The sequence below is a fragment of the Amia ocellicauda genome, chromosome 22, assembly GCF_036373705.1.
Source record: "Amia ocellicauda isolate fAmiCal2 chromosome 22, fAmiCal2.hap1, whole genome shotgun sequence".
NCBI lineage: Eukaryota > Metazoa > Chordata > Actinopteri > Amiiformes > Amiidae > Amia > Amia ocellicauda.
The window spans coordinates 8,731,135-8,759,083 of record NC_089871.1 but is presented as its reverse complement, the minus strand read 5'-3'; the positions used below and the strand labels follow the sequence as shown (position 1 = coordinate 8,759,083).

The following is a 27,949-nucleotide window of genomic DNA, read 5'->3' as shown; positions in this document are numbered from 1 at the left end:
TTGCCCGAGCCGGTCCTGTTTCTATGTCGGTTACCTGTTTGTAAAGAGACCGAGTGATTCTTTTCTTGGTGCTCAGCAGGGGAGACCGAAGCACCAGGACTGTGAAACTGTGACCCCATTTTATGTGGAAAACAAAACCCACTGACAAAAAACTATCACTTTTTTGTTGCTTTGTTCTTTTTTTGTGGCAACTTATTGGTTTGGTTTTATTAATTGCGTACCCAACACTTCAGCGTTGGACTGCAGACTGTGGACTGGGTTTCTTCACGGTGTCCGAGTTGCACTGCAGTGTCTGGTCTGCTCTGGCTGGCTTCGCTCCTGTCTTGCTGTGGTAGGCACTGGTGTCGTCCAGCGAGGCTGGTCTTTCCCCCGAGGACCGAGAGTCCCACCGCACCAGCCCTGGCACTCAAATCCTGCCCTCACGTGACAGTGTCTGGACAAAAGGGTGCAAGAGATCTGTGGCCCCTGATTGTAGTGTCTTGGGGAAATACAGGAAGATTGTGTCTGTCTGAGGCTGTGGACTGTTAACTTACCTGGTTTCCTCTGATCATAACCCACGGCACTGTCTCTGACACTTCCCTGCTCGGCTTTGCAACTGATCTGCTGTGACCGATGGGTAAAACCCTGTCTGGGTCTCAGAGCAGAGAAACATCATATATCCTGTCGCCTCGGAGGAGCGTTGTGAAAGATCGGCCACCGATGGGTTTGTCAAAACGTCTGTCACTGAAGCAAATCCCGATTCTCTTCACTGACAGATCTGCCACTTGTTCAATGAAGCACCATGTAATGATGGGTTATGTCCACAAGGGGGCAGCAGCACCTCACCCAGAACTTTTTTTGCTTTATTTTTAATGAAACTGCAGAACCTTTGTTTGTAATAGAAAACATGTAAAGTATTTTCTTAAATTAAAAAACTAATGCACATACGATTGAAAACATGGCTTTGATGAACACTTGTGTTGTGTGCGTAAAAAAACAACAACCATAAAATGCATCAATAGGGGACAGAAATAGGAGAAACATTAAATGTTTCCTTTCAGTTCCCGGTTTCAATTAGTTTCTATAAAATGAGAGCAAAATAAAAAGTAATGTTTACTGAGAAAGAGGAATTGTGCGGCGATTGTGTGGCCAGATGCGTTGATGAGCAACAGCCGGATCTCCAGCGCGATTCACCCCAGTCTCTGGGATTCGGTCCCAGAACCGGTGAACCGGCCTTTAACTCTCTCCCGGCTCCAGAAGCTTCACTGAGTGGGAACTGTATCTGGAGTCAAAGGAATATTTTAAATTCCATTAGTGACTGAATTAAACACACAAATAAACACAATCTTATTCAAGCCTCATTGGATTGATCATTCAGGTAATTACGTGAATTGACTCCAGCTGGAGCAAAAACAATCGGACCCACCAGGCACTTCACTGGACCCCCGTGTTGCCCGAGACCCCTGTGTTGCTTCTCCTTGGTGCCGTTAATACCACAACAGACACCAGGATTGAATTGTGTGTGTGTGTGTGTGTGTGTGAGAGAGAGAGAGGCAAGGAGGGAGGATTTTTATTCTGCTGTGTTGCAGAAATTATCATTATGTAAAAATAATTAATAATAATAATCCCTCTCTCTCATATATATATATATATATATATATGATTACAAAAGTTAAAACATATATACTTGACAAAAGACTCCAGCAACACAAGACATTATTTCAAAAAATCACATATATTTATTTTTTTTCCAGACTGGCATTTTAACTGTCCAAAACTTTACATTTTTTTTGTTGTTCTTTTTCCTGTTGATGTTGTTACTGTTGTTTTAAAATCATTTAACAATAAACACATTCATTATAAATAAAGCTGTTCCACTTCTTTGACTAGAACACGAGTCAAGTCCATACAGACTTATTCCAGCATCAAAGGTCTCCATTGTTGTCTTAATAAAACATTAGATTTCTTAAAATAATGCCCTCTAAATAGCACTACGTATATGTAGATAAAAATACTACACACCCCCGGAAAAAAATGTAATCGCTTCCCACTATGTACACGAACACCTACGAATGTCTTATACTGGAATGTGATCAAAGGAGGAGCTTGTTTTAGCACTACGAGCAGAATCATTTACAACTAACAGCTTTTTACAAATGTTAAAACCGTGTTTTCCTTCGGATTGTTTTGTAAGGGTAAGGAAAAAACGAACGCGATGGGATGTTTGTGAACAGTTTGCTGTTTTAGAGGCAGGTCAGATACTTCCCTTTTCCGTTCCCCTGTGAAGAACAGATTTCATTTAGATTTTGATTTGATCGCGGCCTGTGTGAGTCCAGGGTGCGGTGAGCGCAGGACAGCCAGTGTGCGATTGTCCTCCTAATAGACTGGTTACCCCCCAGACAATTGTGGATACCCATTTCAAGTTTAATTTCGTATATATTATCATCTCTATTTTGTATGTTTGCTTGTTTGTTTTCAGGAACTGCGCCTTAACTTTTTAATTCCACGAAAATATATCGGGACTATGCACGTGTGTCCTGCGTGTTTTGTACACAAAGACTGTATGTACGTGTGTTTAGACGCTTGCTTAATGGCAGTGTTTTCCACACCTAGATTTCCCTGTCCCCCCACAGTGGAGAATCTTTGGCCAGTTGTATGAGACACCTAAAGCAAAGTCTCCCTGTAAGTTTTCCTTGAGTTGAAGGTTGTGTCACAAAGCTGCCGGGACATCAGTAGCCAAAAGTGAGGGAAAGCTCTCCGTACGGATTTTATACAAGCTGTCACCAGTTACATCAAACCCCTGAAGTACTGGGTAACGTAAATATCGAACACAGCAGCTCTTCCCTCAGGTAGTGTGTTGAGTTCAGTGCAGCCACTCCCTCAGACTCGAAGAGCAGCCCGGTCAGTGGCCCCCGCCCCGGCCCCGGTTCGGTTCAGCCCTCCGGTACTGAACTGAAACCTCAACGCGAAGCAATACTTTGCTGCTGTTGGGCTTTTTGGTCTGTCGTTTACAGTAGATTGGCGTTCGGGAACTCAAGTGCTGATTTCCATTTATATCCCCCACTGTTTCGAAAGATGGAAGCAGCTCGGGTTAGCCGGATTATTAGCGCAGTTCAGGGTTCAAGAACCGGCTGTCCTTCCTTCCTCGGTTGTGAGATGGTCAACCCTGTCCTCCTAACCTGTGCCACTTTTAGTAACACAAATTATTAATATCCGCCACCCCCACCAATCATTAAAATAGTTACAGGTATATATAGCCACCACCCTCACCAATCATAAAAATAGTCCTTCGAGTATAGAGTCGCTTTTCAAACCGGACGGGGTGGGGACTCGTGACCGAGAGAAAGGGTTTCCTGTCGGTGGGCAATCTTTCCAGATGGTGGGGGGAGTTAGTTTAGTTTCTTTTCGTGCCCGTGTTTGAACCCTGCAATGTTAAACGCCCCCCCTCAGTATCAAACTTTTCCCAGCAGGCATTGCACCGAATTCAGATCTGACTGAGTGAGCAGATCCGCACAACCTGAGCTGTAGGATCGTCAGACTCGCTGCCTGTGGTTACAGTTTCTCGCAGTTTCCTGTCCTATCGGTGCCTCGCAGGCCCTGGGGGGACATTCAGTTTAATTACACAGGTCCTACTGTCTGTCAGAGCCCTGTAGCCTCTGTGGATAGAGATTTTGCGGTTTCGGCATGACGAGCCTGAAACTGGATCTGACGTCTGCCTCTGGTTTCACTGGCAATACAAACACCACGCTGTACAGACTTTGGACTGGGATGTTTTCATTGTGTGTGTCCTGTGACCTTTGTCCTTCTCAGTTGTTGCTGCTGACTCACTGTAAGTCAATTTCTTTATTCCTAAATCTTTCTGGGAGATCACTTGACCTCCTGCCCTGGTTTCGTTCTGCCTGCCTTCGCAACGCCCTGATCACAATGTTTCGTGTGACCACTTCACCCACACAAGGTCATTCCGATCCGTATCGAAGTGGACAACAAACGGACCAGGGTCTCCTGCGTCTGTTGCCTCGATCATTTGCAATGGCTGTTGACACTAAAGATAATTTCAAGGCCCTGGAGAACAAACGCCACTATCCCCGCGTGTGTTTTTTTTTTTTTTTACACATACAAAAAAGGCTGCAGAACAGACACACGATTCTCATTTTTACAAATCCACTCCTTGGCGTGTTGACAACTTGTTGCTCGGTGTAGGTGCCGGGCCGAGGAAACGACAACTGCGTTAACGAAACGGCAAAAGCGGGGGACGGGGACAGTAGCGCCCCGACGCAGCACAACAGTAACGACACCGAGTCGAGACGCAGGCAGCCGGCGGGCGCAGAGACGGATCGGTGACGGAGACGCACGTTTTCTGGTGTTACAGTACATTCTACTCTAAAAAAATTATTTTGCTATCGCACACTTTACTGATTTCGGTCTCGATTTTCAAGTTTAGTTTAGATTAAAATGTCATAAAATGTTTTTTTTTTTTGTTTTTTTTGTCGTTTAGTTTTTTTAAATTAAATAAAGCGACAGTATAGTGATTACCCCCCCTCCACTCATTGTTTCTTAAAACAGCAAAGAAAAAAAATCTGATAATATTTGTAACTATGTAGATTTAATTAACGTACTCTCACACACACACAATAACCTGTGCAATGGGATTAATGACCAGCAGAGGACGATCCCCGAGCGCAATGCAGTATCAGTTGTTTTGTATTTCGAAGACTAACAGAGACGCTGAAGATAACAGTCAAAACAAATAGAGCCACAGCCAGGCGGAGGACAGCGGTTCATTGCGACGTTGGTGTTTACAGTGCTGTCACAATCCCAGGTACTCATTCAACACGACCTCGCACACACACACTCTGTTAATCCTGTTAACACTAGCCCCGGCCCACGACAGAGAGATGGGGAAAGAGGAGCCGTATCCATTTGCTAGTTTGCTACATGACAGATTTGTAACCGAGTTGAAAAGAATATATATTGAGTTTGGTTCTGTGCTCCCCTCCGACCATCTGTTAGCAGAGTGATGACAGGCCCTGGGGTCGGAGGACAGTTGTTGACTAGTTGTTGGTTCTCTGCACCCACCCTTGTGGAAAGAAGCCTTCCGATACGAAAGCGGTGTCTGAGAGCTGGGTGCTTTCCACTGAGCTGCACCGCGACCCTCGCACTGGTGCACAGCTCCTTGGGTGGCTTGTGAGCTGGCTGGTGTCCTCATCTCACATGGGGGGGTGCTATGGCAGGGTGGCATGAATGCCCGCGTACACACTGGGCAGCTCGGACAGCTGGGGCAGAGGATTGGTTGAAATCGGTTTGGTAAAGGCCAGGGCCTTTCTCAGGAAACAGAGTTGTCCGTCTGAAAGGAGACGGCGTGGGCCACTGGACCCAGCTCTCCATCACACAGGATTGAAAGCTGTATTTTATTTAGGGGACAGGCGTTGGGGGGTGTAATATGTTATTGCTTTTGATTATGACGGTTTCTAGTCGGGCTAAGATTATGACCAATCCCCGCTCCTTCCAACTCCCAGGGAAAAAGCCGGGATGTTGTTGTTTGTCCTAATTAACCAAAAAAGAAAAAAGCAGAAACTAAACGTCTAATGGCTGATGTCTGATCAGCAAATGGTGGACCACAACCGAGGAGCCAGGGAGGACCGGGGGGTCCACACGGCCGGCCTGGGCATCAGGGTTAGGACTGGTCAGTCGTTCACAGAAGAAAGCGGACATGGTGAGACTGGGATCAGCAGTGCAGTCAGACACGAGAGGTGGAGGGCGGTGTTGGTGAGCCGGGCCCGGGAGTGCCGTTTCTGGGGGGTGTTGGGAAGGTTGCGTGGCCAGCTTGCGGTGGAGGCGATCAGAGGGTCTTTCCCAGGGGTCCGAGAGATCTGGAGCGGCTGCTATGGGTTCCCTGACGTCCTGGGCTAGTAGGGGGTGAAGCTGGTGAGTGTGTGTCTTTGTGTTCCCTCCAGTCTGTGGCCTGTCTGTCCGTCCGTCCGTCCGTCCGTCTATGGGTCTTGTTCCTCCTAGGGCCCCCCGCTGTAGGAGTAGTCTGCCTTGTTGTGCATCACCAGCTTGTTGTCCACGAAGTAGAAGCTGTCGGACTGCGTCTCGTACGGGTGGAGGATCATCTCGTGCACTGGGGAGGGAGAGGGGGAGAGAGACCATGACACGGTAAGTCACGCGTCCCACTGGAAACACGGTGGGCTGTAGGGGGGGAGGGGGGCAGGGAGGGGCCGCACTTACTGATGTCCTCCGACAGCGGCGGGAACTCGTAGATGTGCTCGCAGGTGTTCTTGCTGCTGGGGATGCAGAACCCGAACTCGAAGTCGAAGCTCTTGAGAAGCTGCTCCCGGAAGTAGTGCCTCTCGATCATCCGGAAGTTATTGATGGGCTTGTCGCCAACCGTGAACTCCACCCTGTGAGGAGGGAGGAGGAGGAGGAGGAAGAGGGATGCAGAGGTACAGAACGATGACGAATCAGAAGTTTGTTCGTTGCATAGAAGGCGAGTGCTCTGGTAAAGGTCTGTATTTATAATGAGCAGGAATTGATCGCCACTGTGCGTTTCCTGTTTTGTAAATGGGTCATGGTTGTCTTTCAGTGAGATGAAAGGTGTGGGAAACACCAGCTTACTTGTTAACATATTTATTTATTCATGCTTTAATTAAAAGAAGAACAAATGTATTATCTGTCCTGAGATGATAATACTGCAGGCTTCTGAAAGCCACAGCAATAACACAATACAGAACAGAGTGAGTAACACAAGAAACCTCACATTTGTAACTGTCTGTGGCAAACTGGGTATAAAGACAACTGTTTAGATTCTGCTGTGTTATTATTTCTGGTTCTGGTTTTGGTTCTTGCACTGGGCTGTGTGGCGCTGCTCTGTGCTGCGCTCGTTTTTCGTTACTTACGTCGCTCCAACCTGGCGCAGTCGCAGGAAGGCGGGAGTGAACTGGTACCGGACGAAGCGGCCGGCGTTGGGGTCAAAGTCTTTCTTATCTCCCTGCCTTCGTTCTGCGGAAGACAAGGGCAGCCATGTTACCACTTTGGAAATTGAAGCCGGTATCAATGTACACAGACGGACATTTTATATTTATTTTAGTTATTTAGGTTTCGTTTTCAGTCTTCTAAAAAGGACCTCTACAGTTGAGCTTAACACTTCGCCTGTTTTAAACAAAATATCCACCACAAACTCAGCAGACAGACTGACCAATCACTCTCCTTCCTGGGCCTTAACCAATCAGACACATCCTATCAGCAGCCCACACAACACAGGCATGTAGCAAAGGAGAGCAAAGGAGGATAAATGAGATGTCTACAGCATAAAGTGATACGAGTACAAAAACAGCTGCTGGCCGATTCTGCACTGTATTGATGAAGCCGAACAAACAGTTCTGAGTGCTTTTGGAAATTCTCTGCTCCTTCAGTCCTGGTCCCTCTGTGTCTCCCATAGCTTAACACCTGACAGTAATGATGGAGGTGCAATTAAATAATTAGGGTTGGAGGGCAGGGTGTACCTGCAGCTGGAGGCTTGGTGATTTCGAACAGCACAGTCCCGGTTTCCATGTCCCGGATCTTGAACCGCGTGAAGTCGATGCTGTAAACATTTTCATCTGGGCCACATAAGTAGTCTGGAAAGAAAAAATGGAGAATATTAAAGTTATGTACAATCTCCAAATACTCAATACTCGTACACTGAACACAGACAACAGCAAAAAACTGGAAATGGATCATTCGTCAATCCATAATTCAGCCCCAAACAAAAGTCTACCGCATTTATTTTCCTTTCGACTGCACACAGCCATTGTGACACAGCTTCACGCTTTGCCCCTTGGCTGCCAAGAGAAGAGTGATTCTTTGCTGAACCACAGCTCCGCAAAGTAGACCACGCTCCAGATATTATAATCACAGAGTCCCTGGCTGCTCTTGGATTTAAAATAGCTAATATTAGCTCCAGTGTGTGTTCAAAAGCTCTGAGCATTGAAGCCCAAATAAAACCCATTTAAATATTGAAGAGCAATGAAGAGTTTGGATGAACGCGGTTAGTGGAGTCCGTTTCGTGCCAGTGAGAGATCTCCTCTCGGTGCATGGAGAAGCCAGGGTCTCGGGGAGCGATTGATCTCGCCCGGGGGGGGTCTCAGTGCCTCGGTCCTGAGCTCTGTAATTGAGTTCTGTTATAAAGAGTCCCGTCTCTGTGATGCTCTGGGCACCATGGGGACACAAATCAAAGCCTCCGCTGGTCGGGTTCTCCCTCTGAAACGGGTGGTTTGCCGTGAAGCTCGCCAGCTCCGTTAACAAGAGTAGACCTCTCCCTCAGCACAGCAGCAACCAGGAAATAAATACATTCTGGTTTTCAGCAACTACACTCTGGTGACAGTATATAATAGTCACCCTAAAAAACATCCAGGGTGCCATAATTTCATAAGAGTACAAGTACACAACGTTGCACGGTGCAACACGGCTATGAAATTAATCACATTTTAGCAGCGCATTACCGCAACAACCATGATGTCATTTAAAGTTCTATGACAGCGACATAGGGAAGAAATATGACAAGAGAAGGGCATCAGACTTGTGCATTTGACAGGCAGAATTACACACATTACATCTGTATTACACACATATTACACTTCTCTGTTCAGAGGCCAGTTCTGTGACAATCCCAGTCCCACCTTGGCACACAGGGCCACCGTGCTAATTATACATCGTTAATCTGTCCTGACGCAGACTGACGCCGACCACCGCCACACGCGCTTCAATCCCATCACCGCATTCCTTCTGCGACAGCAACGTGTATGATTATATCTCTACAGAGGACTGGGGGTCGAAAAGAGACGAGTATGATGCAAGACTCTTTGATCTGCAAGTTTCAAACCTGCTCTTGAAGTTTGACTGTTTTTAAATCTGGGGTACGGTGTAACTCGACGAGAGAAGCATCAAGTGGTGTTAGAGGTTCCTGTTCGTAGCCTGACCTAACCGGACAGGACCGACTCTTTTCACAGCGGGCACAGTAAAGCCGGTGCTGCACGTGTGTGTGGACTTCAAACAGCGCCGGGGAGGGGCAGCGATTCCCAGATCAAAAGCGGAAACCCAAGAGCGCGTGATACATCCAGTACCGCTAATTAATGTTCAATTAATCTCTGATGTCACCGCGGGCTGCAGCGCAGAACACCTGGCTGTGGCTTTTTTAACACCCTGAAGTGTGTAAACTGGCTTCTTGGGCTTTATATATTAATCAATGTGTTCTTCCAGACAACTTTTTCTGCTTTTTTGATTAATTTTTGCCATAACTCATAAAAATGACCTGGATTATACACCGATCAGCCATAACACTATGACCACCTGCCTAATATTGTGTAGGTCCCAAAACAGCCCTGACCTGTCGAGGCATGGACTCCACTAGACCTCTGAAGGTGTGCTGTGGTATTTGGCACCAAGACGTTAGCAGCAGATCCTTTAAGTCCTGTAAGTTGCGAGGTGGGGCCTCCATGGATCGGACTTGTTTGTCCAGCACATCCCACAGATGCTCGATTGGATTGAGATCTGGGGAATTTGGAGGCCAAGTCAACACCTTGAACTCGTGATTCATCAGACCAGACCACCTTCTTCCATTGCTCCGTGGTCCAGTTCTGATGCTCACGTGCCCATTGTACGCGTTTTGGCAGTGGACACGGGTCAGCATGGGCACCCTGACTGGTCTGCGGCTAAGCAGCCCCATACGCACTTTTGATACCACTGCAGACCGGGAACACCCGGGTTTTGGTCACATAGACTCCAATATGTCAAGAAAATGTGACGCTGTCTGCTGCTGTTGTGACGTAGTGGGTTGCGTCACGACATTTCAGCTGCTATAACACAGTTTGTGTTACTGTGCCTCTCAGTGCTAATATGAAATCCCACTGCTGTCACCAACACAGTCATGCCAAGGGTCGATAGAGTTCATTCATTGACAGCTGCAAGGCTGTGGAAAATCTGTGCAAATTGTGTCGATCTGTTGCTCAGCTTGGTACCCCTGCCCTTAAAACAATGCAGAATTGTCACTGTAGCAGCCACAATATGATATAGTCCAGTCAACTACACAACCCCAACCCCGACCCCCTCTTTCTCTGGGCGGCTTATTTTTCCTAAGAGGCTTAAACTGTCCCAGAGTCAGGTGGGCGATAAGGGGATTTGTGAAAACTTCAGTCTCTGTGTCTACCGGTGCTGGATACACACTGAAACATGGGGACAGTAGCTCTTTTTTATGTACAGATAAAATAATACAAGTTATATAAGCAGTGTACAAAATAAAATAAATTTAAATCACATACTGCTTCACATATGAAAAGCGGAAAGCGCGGCTCTACATTAGAGATTGGGAGTGCATGTGCATTTACAGCCCCCTGTCCGTTTATTATGCAGAGCTTCGGCACGATCTTTAACACAGGGAAAGCGGCTGAATTGGACAAGGTAGTAGAACGTGAAGTGAGGCCCGCTTTTCTCCTTGATAGCATTCCTCCACGCCTCCCCAACATCCGAAATGGTGGCCCCGACATTTTAAGACATTTTGTTCCACTTGTTAAATGTACACTGGTGTCCCCTGCTCCCCCACAATCAAACTGTCTAAAATCACAACAAAACGGCAGCGTCTGTCAGCATCACAGTGGTGTCGTAACAAAGTTTAAGAAAAGGAACGACTGAATGGCCCTTCACAGGAAAAACTGAATGACACCGTTGTGATAATCCTCAACCGACGTAATCTCAGAGTGGCCAATCACAGAGGAGCTGGCCTGTAGCACGGCACGTGCTGCCATGGTATTGTTACACAACTTAATCCCTGATTCATTTATCAGCTAATAACAGTTAATAATCAATAACAGCTGTGCTTGTTATTGTCTGCACGACTGTCCTATTTGCACGAATGCATTGTTCCCGCTTAGTCTCTTAATTACCGCAGAAATGCTTCACTTCACAAAACCATTTCCCCAAATTCCAGAGCCTGACATTTCCTACTTCCCACTTCCGAGCCGACGGAGGCGAACATGCGATCCAGCACAGTTAATAATTCACAGAAATGTATCTCCGCCTAATCTAGTAGAAAAGGAGCATTCAGGCAAACCTCCACTTTACCCTGATTCCAGCCAAGTGGCGTGAGGCTTTCGCAAGATGGGGGTTAGACGTTGAAAATGCTGCTCTCTCTGCGTTAGGTAACTGCGGGGATTTAATCTCCTCGGGTCTTAAATGCTGAGCAAAGTAGTAATCCGGTGAGGGTATATTTGTGGAAAACCAGCCCCGGGCTTGAAGAGGCCTCTTAATCCCAATTGGTAATTATGTCTCTAGTTAGATAACCACTGGGGAACAGGAGGGAAAAACACAAACATAAACACATACATAAACACACAGGTAAACAAGGGAGAGAAGCCAAGTAGCCACCAATACTGGATTATACACAAGTGGGTCTTTTTTTAAGCCACTGCAGTTTGTGAAATGTGTTTGGCATAGAGCTGTCCTGAACCTCGGCCAGATAAAGTAAGCGGTGCAGTCAGGCCTGTGTGACCTGTTTGACCGCAGGTCCGAAGATAACCTTGGCTCTCTGACTCCCTCAAGTCAAGCGCCACTTAGCACTCCTTAAATCTTCCTCCCCAAGCTGCCCAATCTGCGCAGTGAGTATAACTGCAATGCCTTCACAAAAACCGGGCCAGGCTTTTGGATGGGAGGTATCAAAGATTTTGGCAGAAGCATTTGCCGTAGGTATTTCAACGCATCTCTTTTTTAAGGACATGACGTTACGCTACTGGAACCATACAGACGTCTGATACCATCCTGTTCTTATTTCTACAGATACCCAAGGCACCCCTAGCATCACGGTACATCCCAGAGAAAACCCTGGGCCTGGGTACAGGATTGAAGACCCGATGATGGGATGTTGGGAATATGAGGAGCTGTCTAAGTGTGAGTTAATCCATGTTGATGCTCTGCATTGTGGGATACATCTTGGTGGAGGTTTCTTCGTAGCTCCTGCTGGATGCGTTGGCACAAATGCGTCAGATAATTGACACACAATGATGACTACAACAGTCTGCCACAAAGAAGGCGTCCGATCTCCCCCGGCTCTTCCCTTGCTACCCTCTCTGGAGATCTCCGCTTTCTGCTTCTCTGCCGGGCAATTATCTCTCGCGCCCAGCTCCGGGGTTTTCCCCAGCTGGGTCACGACATCAGCAGTAACCACCGTGGGTATGGCAGCGGCTGTCACTGGGGGCAACTGGCCTCGCGCCGCCTCGTGGGCTGGGTCTGAGGGACTGGCATAATTACGGAGGGCACTGATGGAAGTCAGATTATTGCACGGCAGCAATCACCGCATCCAAGTGCTGCACTACAATACAATAATACACACACACACACACACACACACACACACACACACCAAAGGGAAGGATGCTCCCACATCTTGGCAAGAGCACAAGTGATGCCTTTTCACAGCACCGTGCTCCAGGCCTCTTCTGAATCAATGGCGAAGAGGCGTTTCTCTAACTGGCTTCAGACCCTGTTACCAAGCTTGCTCTGAGCAGGGCCCCTCCTGGCCCCCGGGGGCCCGCAGTGATTTGTGGCATCGCTCCTCTCGTCTCCTGCCCTGCTGGCTGCATGACAGAAAGAGAGAAGAGGCTTTCGGTGATGTCAGGCGTGTCCCCAGTGGTGAGGATCGCAGCCCGAGCGAAGGAGTGACTGACAGCTGGTAAGAGTCCTGTTCTTTGCATTCAAAAGGGTTCGAAGGACTTGGCTTGATCTAGTTTTATCTGCAGTTAAAATGCACAGTAGTTTTCTTTTACTCCCCCCATCCGCTCTGGGCAAGTCTTTCAATTATCTCTAAATTTGAAAAATTGAGCAATATTTATTTTCACACTTTTATTTAAATTGTAATGATAAAAATAGTTTGGTTTCAGAAACTGGGAAATTGTTATGTTGCATGATAACACAATTAATTTAATTTGTGTAATCCTCCTGATACAGAGTTTATATTAGCATTTAAAGTAACCACTGGAGGGCAATAGAGTCAGTATACGTTTAACTGCTGTTACTGATATATAATATTAGCTATATATATATAATATATTACATGTGGAATAAGGGAAGACTCTTCTATGTCTCCTGAGATCACATGGGCCTGAAGTAAAACCATTCTGTAGTAAAACCATCAGTCATGTCCTCAACTCACACACGTTATTTATATATTTGTCTCTACTGTAAATAGATTCCACTGTGAAAAGGAAACTCGTTACCATAAGCATCTGTTCAGGGAACCTTGAACAAGAAATTAAAATCAGAAGATAAACCAGCAACAACTAAAAACACTAAAGTAACCGTTTCCTCGGCCCAGTGCTGAGTAACAGACTGAGAACAAAAAACAGGAAACTGAACCAGAAGTGAAGCTAGATTATATTTTTAACACCACTAATTGATGCATTCAGTGCAGGCGGTTAACGAGCTGCCGATCTGTCTCGAGTCTGAAACACCCCCTTATTGAGAGCAGGGCCTGGAACGGCCTGTAGCTGTGAAGTCACAGATGGACATCTTCAGACTCGTACCAGAGCGCTGCTGCCGCGGCGACTCTCTGTTTTATGTCCTTCAGATTTACAGGCCCCGTGATCGACAGATCGGCTGTAAATGTGTCAAGAAAGTGAGATAATGATGGAGGGAGGAAATGTAAGGCTTAGGTTTGTACAGGATGTGCATCAATCTTTGAAATGCGATGGTGTTCGCTTACTGTTAATGAAGATTAAAAAAAAAGCAAAGATGAACAGATATCCTGTGCGAATGGGGGAATTAAGAGACTTTGAACCTCTAAAAGCTCCTCTTATCACAGCCTCGATAAACCTTTATTGCCTTGACAATTAAGCTAATTATTAACCCAATATGCTGCTACTCCTCTGTAATCTACTGAGGTAGCAGAGGATCGGCCGGGGACCTGGGGCGGCGTGCTGTGTAAACACCGCTGTCCTGGGGACCCGTGCGGCTGAATCATCCCATTTAAAACACGGAAATAATCGTCACTGGCGACCAGTGAGTTTCCATGGCCGTGACGCGGTGGTGGGGGGTGATGGGGGGGGTGGTTTATGTGAAGGCGCTCGAGTTGACAAGCTAAATCAACTTGTGCGTTTTCTCTCCCACTTAAAACCTGTGCGCCGGCCACCCTACCAGACCCAGTGCGCAGTCGAAATGTGCCTTGAGCCGGACACGATCTGCACAGGACAGCCACTCGAAGGACAAATGGATTTCCACCCCCCCACTGACCGTGAGGCAGAGCTGCCAAGTTTTGTGCTGCTCTGAACCGACCGCCTTCAGACTCGAGTCGGATTGTTCTTGCACTCGTTCCTCTTGAGCGTTAGTGTGAATTATTTTGTGAGTTCACCGCGCTTCATCACCGCGCCCTTCCTCTGACGGGGGCTGTCTCGTGGGGGGGCACTGCAGATGGCTGCATAATCCTGCCTGCGCCTGGCACAGACTCGCGCCCCGAGAGCTGCAGCCCTCCTCTCGGTTTAACACCATCGCCTAGCAACGCCGCTCTTAATACCATTCGAGGACATTTGACTGTTTTCCCGTCGATGAGTGGAGCCCTCAGATCCGCTCGATCCCGCCTAGGCAGGGTACAGAGAGACGGGACCCCCCGACCCTGGCCTACAGATCAGCCAGAACGATCTATCGTTTAATTAAATGGTTTATCTACATGTATTTGGGCAAAGGGCATGTACTTATCGCTTGTTTCTGTCGGCAGGGTGCGAGGAGTGAGGCAGTGGGGCAGAGCGAATGAAACCTCAACTCAACTGAAAAACTGTGTCCCGTTGCGCTAAGCGGTGTTTCTGCTGCATTTGTGGGTGAGAAACAGTAAGACTGAAAACTAGAGCATGTTTCCTGTCTGATTTCGCTGCCTGACTGACTGCACTGCCACTCTCGCATGATGGCATCCCAGGCTAATGGGCTCCTACCATTCACACACACACCAACTGATTTATAGTGTCGTCTTGGTGCTGTTTGGAAGGCGGGTTTGAGGGACAGTGCGTCTTTGCCCTGCTTGGGCCATCCCCCCACAGTTGTCCCTGCCCAGCACCCCTGCAATCTGCCCCAATATCGCCTCACACCCCCCTCCCCCGGTTCAGAACACTGCCTCACTGTTGTGTCAAAATGGCTGCAGAGGGACAATCAATAGAAACTAAACCCATTTATAGACGCTAATCCGGAAGCTTAGCCGGCAGCAGTTAGTGTTCCAGATTCAGCCTCTCAAACGAGGCAAAGGGCAGGAGAGCTACGTGGGGCCTGTTTTTTTACCTTTCTTAAAATATGTGTTATAATCTCCGTCTGAGAAAAGGAGGCCGGTGACCGCGCCGAGCCCCTCTCCTCTTCTCAGAGCTGCGGCCACAGCCCCACCCCCGCGCCCCACATGCAGCACGTCTCCCCGACCAGCAGCCCCGGCCGGCACAGGAAGCGGTGTTATTATTAGCAAGGTCAGGCGGTGCGTGGGGGGCCGGGGGCACAGAATCCCTCCGCTGTGAAACAAACCCTCAACCGTCCCTGTGCAGGCGACGCCAACATGAGGGGAGACTGCAGAGTGTGTTTAATTGTTTAATGGGCACAGGCCGAAATCCCTTCCTGGGACCTAAACAGATCAGGCCTCCGCGTGCGCAGTGGGAGGGTCCGGTCTCGGGGTCCGTGCCGCTGGCCGCTGCGTTGTGCGTACGACTCCCCACAGCTCGCGAAGACGCTTAGACCCAAGACCATGAACTGATATTGACAGACATCGATAGTGTGTAAACTCCAGCTCGTGGGCAGTGCGTTGTTAAAGCTGGTTCTACTTGGCCGGTTAACGAACAAAGGGAGTCAGACAAAGGCTGTGAGTCTTTACAACAAAGCGGTGGACAGGGTAGCTCCTGCAGGATGAAGAATTCATATATAAAAAGGGTGGTGGGGGAGTCTTTTTCTTTCAATCAGCTGATTTATTTATTCATTAACTAATGCTGTTTGTTTACTCCAGTTTGGGGATTCCAGCAGGGCGGGGGGGAACCTTGCAAGAGAATTCATTAATCGATTGTTTCTGAAAAAAAAGAAGAAAAAGCCCATCCTGTCCTGTCCTGCTTAATTCCCCCATAATCCAGTTTAAACTTTGAATAGGAGCAAATCCATCTAATCAGGTGGGTGCGGGCCGGGGGGCGGGGGGGGTTGGGGTTGGCTATATTCCGCTCTCTAATCCAGCTGCACTCGGAAGCAGAGAGCACTGAGGGGGAGGGCGAGAGAGAGAGACGAGAGCGACCCGTGTGCTGATGCGATCCTTCTGTCCCGCTATGTCCTGAGGGCCCGCCATACAACCACCTGTATAGCTGGCACTGAGAGACTGCATTGAAGAGACTCCTTAAATATTAGTTATTGATTAGACGTCTTCCAATGAAACCATGTTCAATTAAAATAATAATTCAGAAGAAAGTGTTTTGGTTATTCCTTCTTTGATCGATTACAGATCCTCACCCAAATAACAGAATCACTCTGACATCGGCCCCGAATGAGTCACCCCGAACGGGAACTCTGGGTCTCAATTGCCCCACTGTCTCAATGACCCCAGTTTCTGCTCGTTCAACACACTTAGCGACCCCTGTGCTCAGAGAGACGGTGCTCTTTAGCTAAAAGGACAGGATGTGGCCTGGGTTCATGACTATAAAATTGTACAATTTCAATTTCAACTCCCAAAATCTTGGTCCACAACAATGTCAAGGGGATATCACTGAGCTGGAGTACTGAGTAGGAGAAGATGCCCCTTTCCCATAGGTTAGAAAGTGGAGCCACACAGCCGTTAGCTTTCGGTGAATATGGTTTGGTAGCCAGCAGGTAGACAAACACTAATTTATCACTGCAGCCAAGATGGCCGCGTTGCCCGGTAGGGCTCGGTTCAAGGTGTCGGTGTGAAGCTGGCACACCATGAGAGGGACATCACGGGACGAGTGCACTCTCTCACCCGTGGTCCGGGAGGCTGGGTTTCCTTGGCACTCTGGCCCCGTGGTGACGATCATGAGCGCTGGGAGTTGAGGCGGCTCTGGTGCGACGCTCATGGGAGGTGAATCCTTGCAGCAACTAAACTCATCTCTCTCTCTCTGTATGAGCTGTGTGTTGTCTTGGTTTTGTTGGGTGATTACAGGGAGGGGCAGACGATCTATGTGGTGCTGACACATCAGCGTCTGCTGGGATCATCACCATGGGCCCCTGGGGCACTCGCTGAGCGGCGGGCACCATATGGGCGGCAGTGTGGCACTCGGACTTTGGTCACTTCTCTGCTCCATTTCGAAGCGTGAGGATAACTTGGGCCTCCTTATAAAAAGATGTTGTTATCTCGAAGCAATTACAGGCAGTAGGCATCCCCAGAGCAAACCCCCCCATTAGTAATGGACCATCACTAATCGTACCCGGCTATTGATTACAGCTTATTTGGCGCCCCTTGAGAGCACTTTCCCTGCACATGAAAGACGACAACCAGGACTGCAGACAAAAACGAGAATTCCCTGGAAATCCACTTTTAATCTCCGCAATTATAAAAGATTTCCTGGTCTCGTTATTCTGTTTATATTTTTTTTATTTATGTTAATACCCAGAAATAGGCAGCAACTGCAGAACACGCACTGATAAAAGTCACTCTTTCTTTCTTGTTAGTGCCTTGCTGTATAACAATCATAAATAAATAATTGTAGGTTCCTGAAACATTTCGCATGTATGTTTAAAAAAACAAATCTGCTTATTATGAAATAAAATGCCCGTAAAAGTCCTGTTCTGAAACTCCCGTCTCCTGTCCGCTGGAGTGAGCAGCTGAACTGTAATGAGGTGAAAGTGTGGAGCCGGAGAGCCAAACAAGGGAAGAGGGAGCGGACAGCCCGTGGAGCGGAACCAGAGCGGACCCTGCCGTTTGTCACAGAGACGCTGGGGGGCAATAGCCAGGCTGTAATGGATGGCAGTTGTCTGGAGGGGTCAAACTCAGGCCAGGTCTGCACTGTGCAGCTTTTCAGCATGTGTGGGGGAACAGTTGGTCGCAAAGTGATTTTTTGTTTTGTTTTTACAAGCTTGATTTGAATCTGTTCATTTATAAAAACGAATCCAAAAACGTTTTTGAAAGCTGCAAAAAGTAGAAGACCGACATGATACAATTTAAGATGCAAACCCTTTGAAACAGGTTCATCAAGAGACCCAAAAAGGATGACTTTACTCTAGCCCTCCTCGCTCTCAGGGACAGACCACCGTTGAGTAAGTCGCAGTTTGCACGAGCTGCAGAAAGTGCGTTCGACTGGCAGTTGTGGAGTAATGAGCCGGTTGGGCCACTTTCTCTCTCGATCAATAAAACCACAGTCACCCTGTCCTCCCTAGCGCTTGCTTCACTTCCTTCTCGTATTCGTCATCTCTCTCTCTCTATCTGTTATAGATCCCGACATAACAGTGATCGCTCTCTCATGGCAATCTCCCCACCTGTGAATGCCCAGAGGGATATCTCTGCGTGTGCGGCACTGTACGAGTCTAGCAGGTAAGTGGGACGGTGCTTTAATTCACAGAGGGTGATGGGAAGCGAGACGCAGGGCAATGCCACGTCCTAGAGTGGGAGAACCTGCAAACCTGCACACACACTGGGTCAAACCAGCACACACCGGGTCAAAACACACCCAGCTGGCAGTCTCACCTGCATTACTATTGTTGTTATGGTTTCAGATTAGGTACAAGTCCCAAACAGAGTGTGCCATATTATTTAAAACCACTTCTTTTAAATGCATATTGATAATAGCAGTAATACTACTACTAATAAGAATAATAGTCAAATAATAAATGATATTTATTAGACCACATTATACCATAGACTATATTCCTCTATTCTCTCTCTCATATTCATCAGATATGTAACTTGCAGCAAAAAAAGACTGACTGACTGACTCTTGTGTGCCGTTGGGCCCTGCCAGCGCTGATCTGATCTCGGCTGAAGTCACAGTGTTTAATCTGACTCGAGCGGCTGCGCGCGAAGTGGCTCTCGGTGCCCAACTGAGGTCGCCGGACTGCGCAGGTCACCTGCAGCTCCTTGTTTATTCACACAGCTCAGTTGAGTTGTTGTAAGGGGGGAGCTTTTCTCGACACTCATTTTGATTATTGTAGAACCGTCTGAAGGAAACGGCCGCCCTGCTGCTCGGTCACAGGGACATGTCACAGAGACCTGGATGACGTCAACGATTACGCACACACACGGCCTGCTGGAACGGTGTTGTCATGAAGATATTCCATTGATCTAATATGGAGGACAGCTTTTTAGATAGCTCTGTCCAATTAACACCTACAGTAACTGGTCCTACAGGGATATATGAAACAAGTCTCCCAGGATCTTACTGACACTTAAAAATACACACATTTACATGTTATAGTCATAAATACCATCCTTTGCATGCAGTGAACAAGTCTCCTGGATGGTTAAACAAAGGCCAGTGTGTACAAGCAAACTAAGACAACACAAGTGCTATTGATTCGCTCGCCACATTGTGACACACGATTTCTCCATATTGTGACTCAGTCCGCCTCATAGCTGATATCGAAGACAAGTTCTGTGTTCGAGCTGCAGAGCGGCTGTGGTTTCAGTACAGATAAGGAAATCCTGTTTAATGTTTTTTTTTTTTTTCCTAGAACTACAAAATGGTTTTGCAAACGGTCTTGCACAATGCCACTACTGAATGTATCTTTTTTTAGTTTGGAAATCTTAGCTTGCGCCCCACTGAAGCGAGACTGCGGCACACATAACTAGTCTGTCTGGGATTGTGTAGATGTACAATCAGTTATATCACAGCCAAACCAGACAGACACGGGCGTTTGTCTGTGCTAGACAAATACGGAACAGCCTGGCAAAGGGTCTTACAGAGTTAGAAAATACTCATTCAGGCAGTTCTGTCATTAGTCTTAATCACAACGGACATATTAAAGGACCAAAACAGCCCCCTGGCCAAAACCTTTGGACATTGGTAGCCCCCTGTACTGTGCACAGACCCATCTCAGTCTCTGTGGAAAGACACGCTCAGGAAAATTAGGTCAAACCCCTTTCTTTCCTGAGGGTTTGTGTTCCAGTATCTGTCCAGTATCCACAGAGAAACTGGAATAGACTACGCGTTGGTTTCAAACCGCTCTGACACCTGTCCTCGCCCCCGACACGGACAGCCCTATCTAAGAGGGACGTCCATCTCCGGGGCCAGAAGGACAGCCCATCTGTGCCCACTGTGCGCCCATTTGCACTGGCTGCTGGGTTGCAATCGAATCGAATTCTGTATTTTAAAAAACAGTCTAAAACGCACAGACACTCCGACGGGGAAGGCACATTTCGAGACTGTGATCGGGCCGGGCAGGTCTGGGGCTGACTGCACCCGAGGGCCGTCCTGGGCCAAGAGGAGATGGCCTGAATAACGACCAAACATTGATTACTATACACTAAGCATCTACAGCAGAGTCTCTCGGTTAAGGGTTACGGTCAGGACAGGATGCTGGTCACAATGCAGGTGTCTGTTGTGTATCACTTTTTGACACACTTTAAACAGCCCGTCAGCCCCACTCAACACCCCGCTGACCACCTGTTACCTCATCACATCCCGAGCTATTTCTGCCACTGTTTATATAGAAATATTGACATCATGATATACACTATATATGTATGTGTTTGTGTAAATGCACATATTGCATGTACTTGTATGTTGTAGAGCCTATATAATACCCGTGGATGAGAACATGTTTCTCCCGGTGGCCAGAGGACATGTTTCTTGTGTCAGATGGGCGGCTGTAAATAGGGCTGTTATATCGCTGCTGTCACAATATTGGAGTTAATCTCCGTTTTATGTACACAATCCTTATGTTTACGGGGTGGGGGGGGGGGTCATTTTACGCAACTATTGACGATCTGAGGTGAAAGGGGAGCTTTTGGACTCGCGTTTTGTTTTCGGCAATGGAAAATTACATAACAGCATCGCCCCCCCACCCCCTGTCCGCCGAGTGCGCTACAGAGCCTGCACTTATTCATAAACCCAGCACCGCAATGGGTGTCTGCCCGAGACACTGCCATCTGAACACACTGTATTATTATTATTATTATTAATATTATTATTATTGTAATTATACACCGATCAGAGCCGGATCTGTCCCAGATTGTGCTTTTTAAAGAGCAGAACTGTTGCACACAAATAACAGTCTGAGTCAATGCATGGGGCTGCAATCTCTCACTCCGGCCCTGCATCGCCTCTGCTCATTTCTCAATAGCATTTCCGTTTACTGGAATAATGCATGAGAGAGAGAAATCCCAATTACGTGACCGCTAGTTCTGAATAAAACAATATCCTGAAGCTGTAGTCAGCACTGGAGACTGCTGAGAGGTGGGGGTGATGATAATTGCACAGCCGCTCCGGTGCCTGGCATCCTCAGCACCATGGCCGAGGCTGTGTGTTGTGCTGGTGGCTGTGCGGACCAGTGCCGTCGCCTGGGCTTATTAACATGCTATTTCTGTACTGACATTCACTTCACTCCTATCAGCGCAACGGTGCGGAAAGCGCCGTTAAAAATAGCTCCTCCTTTAGGCTATACTAATATTAATAATATTATCAATCACTATAATAATAATACAAGCAGCTCCCCGCGAACCTTCCCTATGAGATCACAAACACGAATCGGCCAGCGGCGCGGCTGCGCTACAGGTCGCCACAGTGTAGCGGGGATCGGGTTCATCCTGCCGGGGAGATACAGAGTAACAGGGACCTGTGGGGCGTGAGAGTTACTATCACTGAGAGACCGCGAAAGCTTCACTTACTTTCGGTGATCTTCTGCAGCCCCAGCACGTCCTCGGGGCTGATGGAGGGTTTCCTGAGCAGCTCCTCCTCCGTGGTGGCCGGGACCCCCGTGTCGGTGGAGTTGCAGCCCTTCTTCACCTTCATGGCCGCTGGGTTGCGATGGGGGCTGTTGTGCGCCTGGCTGCCGCAGGAGCTGGAGCTGGAGCCGCCGCCGCCGCTGTTACCGACACCGACCGCGCCGCTGCCGCTACTGCCGGGATTAGCGCCGCCGGGGCCGGGTTTCTGCGAGCCGCTGCCGGTCGCGTCCTTCTTGCCACTGCAGACGCGCGGCTCTCTGCTGCTACAGGAATAGCTCATTCTCCCTCCTCCTGCCCCCCCGCCAACCTACTGATACAAAACAGTCTCTCCCTCCCTCCCTCTCTCCCTCCTTATTTAAAGCCGATCTCTCTTGTTCTCCTTCCTCCCCCCGTCAGATCCCAGCGCATCTGTAGTTCAAGATCCCCAGCGCAGAAGTGTTCAAACGCATCTACTCGGGGAGGAAGCGCTCTGGCTTGCTCATGCATGCACACACATGCACATCACACACACACACACGCACCACTTTTTTACCAACCCCCACTTTAGAAAGGGATAAACTCCCGCTCCGGGTGGTAAAAACAGAGGTACCCGGCAGAGCAACCGGTGGGAAACGCACGCCGCGCCGGTCACGGAGGCTGGGGTTGATCCTGGAGGGAACAGGGAGGCGTCCAGGCTTGAATGTCGGCGGAGTGCAGCCTCCTCCGGGCGGGGATCCCCCTCTCCTGCCGGTGGTACAGCCCGCCGCCGCGCTCGCTGGCGCTGGGCAGAAGTCGCCGCTTTTCAAGTGCTTTGGTGCTGTTGTGCGCGACGGATCTTGGAGCCGTTTGCTGGTGGAGACCGTTAACTGCCGTGTGGAAAACGAGCCAGATCCCACAATGGTTTAGTCACTGAAACGCGTCCAGGATAGAGGCTGTAAACAAAATCAAGCCCCCCAGGGGAAGAAATACGTGTTGTGTGTTCCCTACAGTGGTTCACAGCCTCCAATTCCCAGTAACACTTTAAAGCATCCCAGATTGCAGTTGAGCAGAATTCATTTTGCCACTGCAGAGTGTGTTTGGAAGGTTAAGTATGAATAAAATAGCAAACAATCCTCCCTATAGTGTTAAACTCCACTTATATATATATATATATATATATATATATATATATATATATATATATATATATTTAAAGATGAGCTTAGTGTTATTTTTTAAAATATATTATTCTGTTTGGTCTCACCAAAAAGGCAGGCTTAGACAGACTGCCAGTGGGAATCCATCAACCTGTGTAAAGCTTCTCTCACACCACGTCCAGATTATCCATCAGGATTGCGGTGCCGGACGTGGCGGCCGACATCCCCCTGCGCTATAAATCCACATGATGGGCCTCAGCCTAGCAGAACATCGATACAGGCCGCCGGGGCCTCGGAGTGGATAACGCCGCCGTCACCATAAATCCCCATCGGCCTGGCAGGCGACTGGGGAACGCACATCTGAAAATAAATAAGTGATCCTGGGGAAATGACTTTTACTGCGTTTTATTCTGTCACTCTTGCTCGTCTTTTCCATTCACCTCTCTGCTTAGATGCGTGTCTGTTAGGCGCTCGGGCATGGCAAATGCATGGGGATTACAGCACAAACACAGGAAAAGGAGATATAGACAGACAGTTTTTCAGGCTAAGCACTACAAAAGTGTTCTTTCTTTTTCTTTCTGGTGGTGCGGTGGATCAAGCACACGCGTGTTCTCCAGAAGGTGGAGTCATCACACACGGTACATGCATGTTAGGGGGGGAAGACACGAATTAAATAATGAAAGGAGAAACAAGGTTGTTTTGACAGGAGCCTCTGACTGCGTTGGCACAGCTCGGAGGTGAAACTTTATTTTTCTAGCCAGGCAGAGAAAACAAAAACCAAAGGAAAAAAAAAAAACACAACAACTTTGCTTTTCAGATGCCAGCATCCCTGAGAAAGATACAGTGTTGCAAAGAGTCTGGAGGAGGGCCCACACGCTAAGTGGAAAGGGAGGGTCTGCAGGCTGTTCCGTGCCGTAGACCACCCTACAAGCCCACCCAACCCCAAGAGTGTTGAGTGTTTGCCGAGACTATAACCAGGTGCCTGTTTAGTGCTACCTAAGGGACAGTTACACGGACCGGATGAGAGAAAGTGTCCCAGGACAGGATTTCAGTAAACACTGCTCCCTGCTGGCCACCGCGCTCAACTGCGAGGCTTGTGGAAACTCACACAGGGGACCCGGTTACAGAGAAAAGCATTATTGGATTGTTTAAAGTCAGGTTTGGGGGGTGGGGAGGAGGGGGTAATCTTTTTTCTCTCCTTTAACAGTAAATCACAGACCAGGAAGGGGATCGAGAGCTGACATGCACTTCCTTGTGCATCGAGGAACGACACGCGGAGAGGGAGGAGGAAGTTGTAGGATATGTATGGAACGGATGGGTGATTGAAAATGAAACACGGATAAATGAAAGAAAAAACGGTGATGAGAAATCAAGGAAAATAATATCGAATGAAAACCCAAAAGCTCCCATTTTAAAAATTAAATTAAATCTACTAGGAAAGAGCTTCACTTTTTGTCCCCGACCATCATTATTATTATTGTTATTGTTATTATAGTTCGGAAAATACGGACACCTGCATATTTTTCTGGGTTATGAAAGACGAGCCAAAGACCTGTGTGCTAAGCGTGATCAGTGCCTCCACACACATGCCTCGTCTGACCCTTGTGCACAACAGCGGTGTTGGAAGTACACAGACGTCCAAACAACAACAACAACAACACTATTGATGGCGGCGGAGTGAGTCTGGGCTGTGCAGAGGGGCCGGTGCACTCATCTGTGGGCTCCTCCGCGGGCCAGGCGCAGTGATGGGGAGGCCCCGGCTGGCGACCGGCTGTTTGCTCTGGGCCGGCGGGCTCCTCCTAGGCCGTGAGCTCGAAGCAGCCCCGGCGGTACCACTGCATGTCCTTCACGCGGCGGATGGACTGGATCTGGGGATGCTGGGCGCCCCACTCGTTCCAGTGTTTGAACGGCCCGCACTCGAACACGTACTGGTAGCCGCGGTATCCGGGGTACTGGTAGCCCACCCAGCTGTTAGAGAGGAGAGAGACGGAGAGAATTTGTATTTGGGAGCCCCGCCAAGAGTGTGGTGGCGTCCCCTAGATCAGCCGCATCCCCGGCAATCTCGGGAATGGACCGCACCGGTGACGGCCCCGGCTGGCGGGTTGATGGGTTGCACTCACGTTCCTCCTGTGACCTGGATGCTGGCCACGCGGTCCTGGAAGCCATAGGACCAGAGGCTGGGGATGTCCTCGTCGCACACCTCCATCTTGCGGCCCTCGAAGTTCACGCACTCGAACAGGCAGATCTTGTGGTCCTGTGCGTCCTGCGGGGGAAAGAACAAGGGGCGTGCGTCACGTCCTGAGATCAGCAACTGTCCTCCAAGGGTAAGCTGCGTTTTTTAAGTTGCTCTCTCCCTCTCAATCTCTCTCCTCGGTTGTCGAATATTAATTTCTCAGTTCTGCTGCAGCCTCTTTACCGCCTGTTTGTGTTAGTCACGTCTACAACACGAGTAAAAGTCAGAAAGTCATGTATTGCTGATTGAACGACAAACAAACCACTTAAATGATGAGTGCCGCTGGGAGCAGATCATATAATTTGCTAGAGGTCGCACGCAGAACATATTCACGTGTGTCCGTCTGCCTATTTCACAGCACTCGTGGCGGCGTGTTGACATCTTTGAGATGAGGACGTGAGAGGCAGAGACAAGAAGTGAACACGGGAGGTGCGCGGGTGAGATGGTGAGGAAGAGCAGGGTGTGTGCAGACAGAAGAGGGGACACGAGAGACTAAGGGACATCAGCCGGCACATAGACGGAGACACGGGGTGACAGGCGCTCACCATGCGCACGGGCCTGAAGGACAGGAAGCGGTCATTCCTGTAGCTGTTGGACCAGGTGTCCCAGCGGGGGTACTCCCCTTTCTCCAGCATGAACATCTCCCCGGTGAAGTTCTGCTGCTCGTAGCCAACCCAGCTAGACGAGGGCAAAGAAACTCCCATCATGCACTGCACAGTTTGTAATCATTCAGTTCTGGAACTGGAAATTCTGGAAGCTGTGTGTGTGTGTGTGTGTGTGTGTGTGTGTGTCTGAAAGTGACAACGGTTCTTTGCAAAGCCTGTGTAGACTTTCTTTCATGACTGTATATTACAGTGGGATTACAACGCTGGCACTATCACAGGCAGTTTACTATAATTGATCACCTGTAGTTGTGAAAAAGCTGCAGCAGGTGGCATCCTTGGGTAAATTTATCATCTAAGCAGATGAGGTTTGTTTTCATTCACCTGCGTACAGTGAGTTTTGTTTAGTGTTTTAATTGTTGCCGTATCGTGTTGTGTCCGGAGGCGTGTCGGCCGGGGACCGACTCGTGACTTACGGCCCGCACTCCACGCGGATGGACCCGACCCGGTCGAAGCTCCGGTCGCACAGGTTGCGGCACTCGGCGCTGAACTCCACCTTCCGGCCCTGGAAGTTCTCGAACTCCCAGAAAGAGATCTGCACAGACGGACAAACGGGTCAATGGGTGGGCCGACACGACGCCGAAGGCTAAAGCACACGCTAGGCCGTGTGCTTTAGCCTTCGGCGTCGTGTCGCCGTCCAGAAAGGAAATCGTTAGGTGCGGTGCGGATCGGGGGACCTACTTTGTAGTTGCGCAGCCCGCCGGCGGGGTGGCTCCCGATGCTGCCCTGAGCTCCAGAGTGCGACATGGTTGGCGGTGACTGCAACGAGAACACAGATCACAGAACAATGTGTGGACCGGCGGCGCCCGGAGAGGCACGCGTCTCTGCCAGGCCTGGTGCGGCAACAAAGCCCGACAGATCCGCCACATGAGCCCACGAGCCGCCCACCTTTCCCAGCTAACGTCTCTGCACCTGTTATTTTTTTAAATATTATTATTCACCTGTTTTTTCTGCACAGGAATTGAATGAACACAGTTGGCATACAGTCTGTAGGAGCTGGCATATAGTCTCTACAGCTAGATATCAGTGAGGTACCCTGCACTCTTCAGACTGTGATTCTTCCTTTTACAGATTTTTGCCATTTTTCAAACGCTGAAAAACTCTCTTCTCTACCACACATTATAATTGCTGTTAAAGTTACACATACTTCCCAACCGAAAGTCCCCAACTCTGTAGTTCCATGGACCTTCATACCTACACTACCTCCCCCAGAACCCCATACCTACATGTCCTCCCCAGGACCCCCACACCAACACTGTCTTGCCAGTTAGAACTACTTGTCTTTTAATATTAATAATCAAACTCTACATCAGTTCTTTCAATGGACCCCTCAGACCTCCTCCCGTAGCCCCCCAGCCCCCCAAAGCCAGGCCGTCCCAGAGAGGAGCCTCACCTCAATGCTGATCGCAGGCAGACAGAAGAAGAGCGGGAGGTAGAGCAGAAGGAGGGGTGAGACGGAGAGGAATGGTGTTGGATGCAGCCGCAGGGTTGGGTTATATATATATATCTCAGCCACACTTTTTTTTCTCTCTTTGCACTTCCTCCACAATGCAGTGTTGGAATGCCAGCGGGGGGCCGGGGGGGACGCAGGGCGGGTTTGTTTTTGTGTGTGTGTTGGGGGGGATTGTCTTTTTTTCTATGAAAGGGTGAAAGAGTGCGCTCATCTCCTCGGCCTGCTGACTCGGCTTATCGCTTTGTTGAGGGCATCCGCCCGGCAGCCGCCTCGCTCAGCAGAAAGCTGCCCACCCGATTGTGTGCTGAGCGAAAAATGTGCTGAGCACTGAGAGGCTGCTCCGGCACCCCCAGTGCATGAGCCAGGATTTATTTATATTATTATTATTATTATTATTTTATGTGGCTGCCATGTTTGCTGTTCAGTACCTCGTCTTATACCCACAAAGTTAATTCCCCACTCTGGAGTTTGACGGTGCAGGCTATTATCTGCTGCACCCACATCTGTGCAAACTGCGGTTTAATTTTACATTTCATTGCCTTTATTGGCTGATCTGATGCCATCTGACCGACTTACAGAAGAGCAGAGGTGGGCACAACCAGGCCCCACTGCTGTGCTGTACTGGTCCGATGCCCCAGTTTCTGTCCGGGC

General features: G+C 48.8%; 2 protein-coding genes across 2 annotated transcripts; both read right to left on the bottom strand.

Moving 5' to 3' along the window:
• Positions 1-1,695: 1,695 nt before the first annotated feature.
• On the bottom strand, positions 1,696-22,540 carry unc119a1 (unc-119 lipid binding chaperone a1). Its single transcript, XM_066696156.1, has 5 exons — positions 21,779-22,540; positions 7,482-7,595; positions 6,876-6,978; positions 6,208-6,380; positions 1,696-6,100 (listed from the first exon to the last, which is right to left on the bottom strand). The coding sequence occupies exons 1-5, from the start codon at positions 22,113-22,115 to the stop codon at positions 5,988-5,990; spliced, it is 840 nt and encodes a 279-aa protein (XP_066552253.1). The 5' UTR covers positions 22,116-22,540; the 3' UTR covers positions 1,696-5,987.
• Positions 22,541-23,644: 1,104 nt separating this feature from the next.
• Positions 23,645-27,303, bottom strand: crybb1l3 (crystallin, beta B1, like 3). The gene is made up of 6 exons (XM_066696157.1): positions 27,239-27,303; positions 26,527-26,604; positions 26,262-26,380; positions 25,729-25,861; positions 25,071-25,213; positions 23,645-24,918 (listed from the first exon to the last, which is right to left on the bottom strand). The coding sequence occupies exons 2-6, from the start codon at positions 26,590-26,592 to the stop codon at positions 24,750-24,752; spliced, it is 630 nt and encodes a 209-aa protein (XP_066552254.1). The 5' UTR covers positions 26,593-26,604; positions 27,239-27,303; the 3' UTR covers positions 23,645-24,749.
• Positions 27,304-27,949: the final 646 nt, after the last annotated feature.

What these genes read in the sequence shown, in the direction of transcription:
- unc119a1 (XM_066696156.1), bottom strand. Translation starts at nt 22,115, where the DNA reads ATGAGCTATTCCTGTAGCAGCAGAGAGCCGCGCGTCTGCAGTGGCAAG. An exon ending in GCTGCAGAAGATCACCGAAA is followed by an intron (nt 7,596 to 21,778) that starts GTAAGTGAAGCT and finishes TTTTCTTTCCAG; the next exon opens with ACTACTTATGTGGCCCAGAT. An exon ending in CTGCGCCAGGTTGGAGCGAC is followed by an intron (nt 6,381 to 6,875) that starts GTAAGTAACGAA and finishes CCCTCCTCACAG; the next exon opens with GGTGGAGTTCACGGTTGGCG.
- crybb1l3 (XM_066696157.1), bottom strand. Translation starts at nt 26,592, where the DNA reads ATGTCGCACTCTGGAGCTCAGGGCAGCATCGGGAGCCACCCCGCCGGC. An exon ending in ATCCGCGTGGAGTGCGGGCC is followed by an intron (nt 25,862 to 26,261) that starts GTAAGTCACGAG and finishes GCCCTCGTCTAG; the next exon opens with CTGGGTTGGCTACGAGCAGC. An exon ending in ATCCAGGTCACAGGAGGAAC is followed by an intron (nt 24,919 to 25,070) that starts GTGAGTGCAACC and finishes CCTCTCTAACAG; the next exon opens with CTGGGTGGGCTACCAGTACC.